We start from the raw sequence: 8,137 nt of genomic DNA, 5'->3' as shown, positions 1-8,137 counted from the left end.
GACCCCTTCTCAGGAAGCATATAATGGCTTCAAACTAAGTGAGCTTAGCCAAGTTGGTTTCTTTGTGTTCATTTCCTGTTAGGGTTTGCTCTGCACACAGTTGGGAAACTATCTTTTCCATCTGTTTCTGACCATTTTCAGTTTTGGTTCAAAGGGAAAATTTGTTATACGAAAACTCTTAATTATTCCATATATTGCTTCTTTAGTCTCCATCTTTTCGTTAGGGTTTTCAAAAAGAAGAGACTGCAGGAAGATATGGATGAGAGAAGTGATGCTGATAAACTTGATGAAGTGTTGCTACCAGGGTTTCGATTTCACCCAACTGATGAGGAGCTTGTTGGGTTTTATTTGAAGAGAAAGATCCAGCACCGACCTCTCTCTATCGAGCTCATCAAGCAGCTTGATATCTATAAATATGATCCATGGGATCTTCCAAGTAAGATAAACTAAAACTCCTTTGCTTAATCTGCTAGCTACTCATTACTCTGTTTATTCTGTTCTCTATAATAATTTTTGGTGTCAACTTTTTGGCATGTAGAGTTGGCCACCACCGGAGAAAAAGAGTGGTATTTCTATTGCCCTAGGGACAGGAAGTACAGAAACAGTGCGCGGCCTAACCGGGTGACCGGAGCAGGGTTTTGGAAAGCCACGGGAACTGACAGGCCGATTTACTCCTCTGAAGGCTCCAAGTGCATTGGCTTGAAGAAATCCCTTGTTTTCTACAAAGGTAGAGCTGCCAAAGGGGTCAAAACTGACTGGATGATGCATGAGTTTCGGTTACCTTCACTCTCCGACTCAACACCGCCAAAGAGATTCCTCGACAAAACCATTCCTGCCAACGTAAGCGTCTTCAAACTCCTTGACAAATTACCACCTATCTGAAAAGTTTCATATGATCATAGAAAATAAAGTCTAAAGTTGGATCGATTCAAACTTAGTGTTAATGATATATCAACAACATCTGCAGAATACAAGTAAACAGAAACTGTGTGGAGTTTGTTATCTTGACAGTAAAGGTTGTTGATATATTGTTAATACTTTGGACTTCTGATTCTAATACCATGATAAATCACTATTTATTTCAAAAGTTTAAACTAACAAAAAGAATAAACTTAATCATTAATTTAATTAATACTTTCGTATATTTATTTAAATCTTTGCATGTTTGAATTATATGGTTGCAGGACTTGTGGGCAATATGCAGGATATTCAAGAAAGCTAATTCCACAACCCAAAGAGCCCTCTCCCACTCTTGGGTCTCTCCACTACCAGAAACTAACACAAATGATCACATGCTAGCCAAAGGATCACAGTGTACTCAATTCAGTTCTCAACAAACCAGCTGCTCGCCCATTCAGTTCTCTATTAACAATGACATGATCTCTGCATTTTCTCCCCTAGATTTTGCATCATACAAATCCTTAAACCAAATAGTTGATAAATCCCCTCAACTCCCCATCTCGAGTACTACTGGAGACCTACCCTCAAGCTTCTTTTTTTCTCCTCTAGAAACTTCAATGCCGGCTAAATGCACAGTTGATCTTTCTTCCATGCTGTTAAACATGCCATCTTCAATGCTTGGAGATTTTGGAACCAAGGCCACTGCTGACAGCATAGATCACTATGGTGGAGTACCACAAGAACATAATTGCAATGGCTTCTCAATCAACTTACTTCAAGATCACATGCAAGGTGAGCATGCCAACGGCTTGATCATGAAGAATCCTAATCTAATGCATAGTACAGATGAGCAGTGGGAGACCGTCCGATCCATTGGATTTCCGTTCAGTTTGCCTTCCAATGCCGATGCTTGGAAGCCGAACTTAGTGTGGGATTCTTCACCATGTCCTAGTGAATTGTCAACAAGTTTTTCGACGACCAAGAGCTATACTTAAGTCAAAGTCATTGTTTAATTTCTAGCTTTTAGACGTTAACCTAGTTGGTCGATCAAGCTCATTTTGTAGGCCCTTGGATTAATGTATAACGACTGAAATAGAGAATGTGAACCCACGTGTTTAATGAATTGAAAATTTGACAGCAATATATATTCGGAGTCCAAATGAAAGACAAAAACATGCACACAAACACAAACACGCCAAACATGGGCTTTGAACTCAATCTCATGCCTTTTCAGGTCGGCCGGCAAACCGTGTAGCAAGAAATTAAACTAGGAAACTCTGTCTCCAGCTTTAATTTATTTTTCCATTATTTTTCTTCTTCATTTTTTTTTTAATATACTTAATTAATATGTCTTACATATATTGACCAATGCTACCAAGCTTTGACCATTCCGTTGTTTAATTAAGCATGCACCCGAGAAGAGTTTCTTAACAGTACGTAACTTCATAAAAGAAGAGAGACTGTTAAGACTTGCACAAAAACAAAAAGAAGATATTGAGACTTGAGACAGCTGTTTCTTAATTAGGGTTAAGGAGCAAGGAAAGAAGACTGCTGCTGAGTAGGTTGAGGAATTAATATTTAGGTGATAGTTTTATATCTCACGCTACAAAAAGACTGCTACTGATCGAGATGTTAGGCTACGTGGAGATTAATGGTTTGTATTGAATCCGGTTTGACGTTAGAAACATTACAGTTTAAATGAGATTTTTTCTGAGACTTAGTTCATAGAGTAGAGGCTTGAGCGGATAGGCCGGAGGAGGATGGAGACACGTGGAGCAAGGGCCGGTGAAGATAGGAAGGGGAGGTGTGTTGGAGGCGGAGGGGAGCGGATCGATGCACAGTAAATTTGACTTCCAAGTTGGAAAAAAAAAAAAAAAAAAAAAAGAAAAGAAGAAGACGAAGAAGAGAGAAGAGAGAGAAGGGAAAAGGAAGAAGAAATTAAGGAATAAGGAAGGAGAACACCCTCCTCCCCAGTTGACACTCACTTTGAAGAATGAGTCACTTGCAAGGAGAGGGCTCAATGGAAAGGGGGGGAGAGAGAGACTAGAGTTCTCTGGAATGAGGTGTTACAACAGATTATACATTTGGTAGAAGAGAGCTCTTGAAAATTAATTAATTGCTGACTTCCTACCAGCTATTAAAGCATTTCAATTTTTTTTTTTTTTTGGGGGGGGGGGATAATTGATAATGTTAAAGATTTTTTTTTTTTTTGACAGACTGACTATATACGTCACTTGTAAAACAAGAAATAAATAAATAAATAAAAAGTCACCTAAATTGATTTTAAAAGATGAAAGAGTTTTGGATACTTTAAGTCAATAAATAATTATTCAAAATGAATCGAAGAGTGTTATTTATTATATCACCAGTTAAATACTCGTTAGTCGTAACCTTTACACTGTTTCAGTTTGATTACTTTTCATCACAAATCACAACACTTCGAGATAGAAATGATCAAATGATCGATGGTGAAAGTTCACGCTCGCATTAAGTACGTAGGTTCAGCCACTTCAAAAAAAAAAAAAAAAAAAAAAAAAAAAAAAAAGGTACGTAGGTTCGGGGAAAAAAAGAAAAAAGGAAATGGCTCACAACTACAAGAAGCCCAAATATGTGATCACCAGCTAGTGCTGGGTCAGTACTTTGGGCCTTTTGTTTCAGTCCAGAATAAGCCGAGTGTGCAAGTCCACTCTTAAGACATTGTAGTTTGAGTTAATTCCAGTTAGAAAATTTAGTCATTTGTTTATTGTCACCAAAATAAGATTAGTAATTCCACTTAAGCTTCCTTTATTCTTATTAATACTCATTTTTATTGCAAAGAAATTATCCTTTCAATGTACCAAATGTATCGTAACTGTCTTTTTGCCCACGAAAACTAAGGTTGCTTTGCCGCTTTTTTTTTTTTCTTGTCATCCAATTTTTCACAATTAAAATCTTGAAAAACTACAAGTACTTCAACTTCTTCTCCAAGCTTTAATGTTTAGTCCTTGACTCCTCTAATATGACCATTGACTACAGCGCAGATTGACTCATCAAACACCACAAAACAACGATAAGAAATCCCACAGATGGAACTCTATAAATGCCTCAAGCTGCATGCCATGGATAAATTCCATTATTTGAGAGACAGTCACATACAATAATGGCGAAGCAAAATGAAGTTGTGGTGTTTGGAACATGGGCTAGCGGCTTCTGCAACAGAGTTGAGTTAGCCCTTAAACTCAAGGGCATACCTTATGAGTACGTAGAGGAAGACCTCGCAAATAAGAGTGAGTCACTCCACTACAACCCTGTCCACAAGAAGGTACCTGTGCTTCTTCACAACGGGAAATCCATTTCTGAGTCGCTTGTTATTCTCGAGTACATCGATGATTGCTGGAAAAACGCCCCAAAACTGCTGCCAGAGGATCCTTACCAGAGGGCCAAAGTTCGCTTCTGGGCTAACTTCCATGATCAGAAGGTGGGTTTGTGATATTTTATGTTATTTTATTTCTTTGGAGAAGAGATTAAAATTCTTCTTTTTAGCAGTTTTTGCCAGGTTTGTTACCCATCATCATGTGTAAAGGCCACGAGCGAGAGCAAGCAATCAAAGAATTCAACGAGTTGCTTGAGGTGTTTAAAGAAGGAACGAAGAAGGATTTTACAGAAGAATTCCCTTTGCTTGACGGCAAGAGCTTGGGATTTCTTGATATTATTGTGGGCTTGCATTTTTGCAATTACGAAGCTTTCAATGAGGCCGTTGCAGTAGTTATTACCCCGGAAAAGAACCCAGAATTCTTGTCGTGGGTGAATGCTCTGAAGGACCACCCATTGCTGAAGGAAACGCTCCCACGTCATGACAACTTGGTTGCCAGTATGACACAGAGACTTTCCCAGTCTCCTTCAGTTTGATCCTTAGGCTAACTGAATCCTACCATATACTACTTATGAAATAAAAGTGTGGGATATAGCATTTCTTTTCAAACGGCCTTCGAGCTGGTTGGGACCAAAAAAGGTCTTGAAGGTCATTCTGGCCTCCTGTGTCAATATAATAATTTCCAGCATCACACCAAATAACTGAAAACATTTTCTTTTATATTTTTAAGATTTCACCTAAAAAGGATTTACAACTAAATGCATCAGCGTGATCAAAACCCAGCAAAACTCATGGAAAAATGACATCAAAACACCCACAATAGTGTATTGCACGCAAAGTAAATAAACGAGAAGTGGGACTTAGGAAAGGAGAGCAATAGCATACAGGTTTCTATTGGGGATCATCAGGTTGAGGTGACTGAAAATCATTAATGCTTATGAAATATCTGAGCCGGATTTTTTCTTAAAAGGGTAGAAAACTAATATGGCATCATAATAACAATCTAGAAGGAAGTATATATTATCACCAACAGAAAAATAACTAAAATCTTAGCATAATGGATTTGTCGACAAAATGGGGGGTAATACAAATCATGGTTTTAAACAAGCGAAGGCAAAAGCACAAAGGGGGAAAGATCCAAATCAGAAAAACTCAAATTACTTTTAAATGGTTCTGACATGCTCTGCCATAGCAAAAACTACACTGAAGCTGCTTGAAACTCGCACTAAACTCTTGAATCTTATTTCTTTGAGGCTACCTTCTCCTTTGCCTTCTGAATCTTCAAGACCTTTTTCACAATCTTTTGCTCTTCCACCAAAAAGGCTCGAACAATCCTACAAAACAGTTGGAACAAATTTCGGATGCTTATTTAATACAACCCAAGCACAGACACAAGAGAGAGAGAGAGACTATTAATCCTTGGGTTTAAGAAAAACACCTTTCCCTTACAGCACCACCAGAAAGAACTCCACCATAAGCCCTGTTAACAGTCCTCCGGTTCCTAGATAACCTCGACCTCTTATACTCAGCAGGTCTCAAATGAGGAATCTGCAAACACAGCAAGCTATGTATCATAGCTGAAAGTGTACTAATAATTCGGGTAGAGAAGATATAAATCACACCTTATATCCATAATTGCATTATAACAATATCAATCATAACTTGCTATAAATCAAAACTCAAAGGATAGTATCAACACATTCTACAGAACTTGAATTATTCCATTTAGAAACAACATATGTGATTTTGATATAAATTGATATGTTTGTACAGCATAAAAATGAGTTACAAGCTTTTTTGGCCATCAACTCCCTCATAAGTAAAAATGCTTAAATTCAGGAAAGAAGTAATTTCTTTTCTTACCAAAGTACAGAGATCATGCAACACTGTAAAACAAAACCCTATTGGAATAATGAATAAATGTAGCAAACACTAGCAATTGTTGAAAAATTGTCATCAAACATACAATTCAGCTGTGTTTGTTCATCTATTGATTTTTTTAGTTATGATACTAACCTCCTAAACTTCCATGTACACGGGCACAAGGCATATTTTAACATGCACCCTCGTCACTGGGTGCCACACTAAAGCAAATGACAAAGAGGAAAAAGAAGCCCCTACAAAAGATAGAGAGAAAGGTAGACCAAATTTTGCAGTCTCAAGCCTACAGATGGAAATTTTGTAGTGATATCCTTGCAAACATGTTTGCCTAGTGCCTACACATGCTTGGGAGGCAGACACAGTGGCAAATCAAATTGCCTCCATTCCACAAGTCCCAGGCCCAAAACAATAGCAACAGTTAAAATCCGTCGCCTAAAATTATAAAAGTTTTCATTCCCTTAGATCTGTCCACGGACTACATTCGTCTTAACCAAATAAACCAAAGAAAGACAGTTTTTGGTCTCCATCACTCTAATCCGTCTCAGGGATAACTTTATCCCACTTAATCACGAAACTATAACTCAACTTGAAAGATAAATTGGGTTTCTGTTATTTTCATATTAATCAGCAAGACCAGTCGGATTTTCATCATAACTCTATATCTTCAATTGCTTTCACGCATTACAGCAGCTTTTTCGCAGATTTCACCAAAACAAGGAATCACATTAAAGCAGCATAAACTTCACAAAATGATAGAACAAAAATGACAGGTTCAGATCGCTATGTTAAACAAAAAGCAAGAAACCATTGGAGAAAATAGAGACGTGCTTTATACCCCTTGGATCCTTTTTCCAGTAACAGGACACTTAGGCCCACTCGCCCTCTTCTTGGTGCTCTGGTACACTAGCTTCCCTCCTATTACACCCAAAACATCAAACACAAAAACCCAAAATCAAAATCCCAAACCAAATCCCCCGCATATACACTGAATATATAAAACCCAGAAAAAGAAATTGAATGAGCATGAAACAGAGAGATGAAGGATGTACCAGGAGTTTTGACGATACGGTGTTGGTTGGATTTGGTGGCGTAGCTGTGACGCGTGCGATATGTCAGACGTTGAACCATCTTTGAGAACCTCTAACCTCCCTCTTTCTACTAGGGCTTTGGGCAATGGCCGAGGCCAGAGGGTTACGGCAGCGTATAAAGTTGAAGAATTTTGTGAAATATTAAACGCCGTCGTTTGTTCCTTCCCCGCAAACGAGCAATTTTAGTGTAGCGGCAACATTAATGTTAGCCGAAACGTTTCGCCTTAATAAACGATGTAGCGAGAAGGGCCTTTTTAAGTCGATAACAATTGCTAATCTGATCATCCTGCGCCGCAATAACGATACATTTATGCGCGTTAATGCAATCCTAATTAAAAAAATCTAAGAGCATTTACATTTGTTTATATATATTTTTATACAAAATGGCTAATCAAAACTCAATTTATTTAGTTTAGTTAATGAGTTTTAAAAGATATTATACATCCCATTATTTATTTATTTTTTTATCTATATCATATAATTTTTTTTTTAATAAGGATTGTATTTTTCCTAAAGATCATATTTTTCTGCTTTTGGGGAACAAAAAAAAAAAAAAAAAAAAGATGTGAAGGGAGAAATAGTTGAGAAAATTTTGGAAAAAGAGAGATGTGGAAGAAAAATAATAAGAGAAACTTTTGGAAAAAGAGAAATGTGGAGAGAGAAATAGTATATTAATGAGATGAATGTGTGAACCGTGCCTGCTACGTGTAGCGGTAATTGTTTACAAATGCAAAAAAGAAAAATTGTATTTTACATTTGAGATGCATAATTCAATGTATGCTAAGCAATTGTAAGTGCTCTTAGAGCTTGACATAGAATATTTATCCATTCAGTTTTAGTTACTTTATTATTTTTGAAAATTACTTTAAAGCCCATGTTTTCATAATGTCAAAACAAGCATGTGTTTGGCTTAGTA

The 8,137-nt window shown here is 37.3% G+C and overlaps 3 protein-coding genes across 4 annotated transcripts; 2 read left to right on the top strand and 1 right to left on the bottom strand.

The window, feature by feature from the left end:
* Nucleotides 1-255: 255 nt before the first annotated feature.
* LOC132179892 (protein FEZ-like) lies at nt 256-1,895 on the top strand. The gene is made up of 3 exons (XM_059592683.1): nt 256-436; nt 539-840; nt 1,185-1,895. Exons 1-3 carry the CDS (start codon nt 256-258, stop codon nt 1,893-1,895), a joined length of 1,194 nt encoding a protein of 397 aa, XP_059448666.1.
* A 2,091-nt stretch (nt 1,896-3,986) lies between these two features.
* LOC132179854 (glutathione S-transferase U9-like) lies at nt 3,987-4,797 on the top strand. 2 transcript variants are annotated; one of them, XM_059592646.1, is made up of 2 exons: nt 3,987-4,357; nt 4,426-4,797. In XM_059592646.1, the coding sequence occupies exons 1-2, from the start codon at nt 4,040-4,042 to the stop codon at nt 4,786-4,788; spliced, it is 681 nt and encodes a 226-aa protein (XP_059448629.1). In that variant the 5' UTR covers nt 3,987-4,039; the 3' UTR covers nt 4,789-4,797. The 2 variants fall into 2 exon arrangements, with proteins under 2 accessions (XP_059448629.1, XP_059448628.1); XM_059592645.1 differs by having other exon boundaries at nt 4,423-4,797.
* A 448-nt stretch (nt 4,798-5,245) lies between these two features.
* On the bottom strand, nt 5,246-7,318 carry LOC132178544 (large ribosomal subunit protein eL34). The gene is made up of 4 exons (XM_059590982.1): nt 7,183-7,318; nt 6,969-7,048; nt 5,691-5,800; nt 5,246-5,586 (listed from the first exon to the last, which is right to left on the bottom strand). Exons 1-4 carry the CDS (start codon nt 7,259-7,261, stop codon nt 5,493-5,495), a joined length of 363 nt encoding a protein of 120 aa, XP_059446965.1. The 5' UTR covers nt 7,262-7,318; the 3' UTR covers nt 5,246-5,492.
* Nucleotides 7,319-8,137: the final 819 nt, after the last annotated feature.

The sequence above is a fragment of the Corylus avellana genome, chromosome ca4 (assembly GCF_901000735.1).
Source record: "Corylus avellana chromosome ca4, CavTom2PMs-1.0".
In the NCBI taxonomy this organism is placed as follows: Eukaryota; Viridiplantae; Streptophyta; class Magnoliopsida; order Fagales; family Betulaceae; genus Corylus; species Corylus avellana.
The sequence above is the reverse complement of the archived record's forward strand: the minus strand, read 5'-3'. Positions and strand labels throughout refer to the sequence as shown.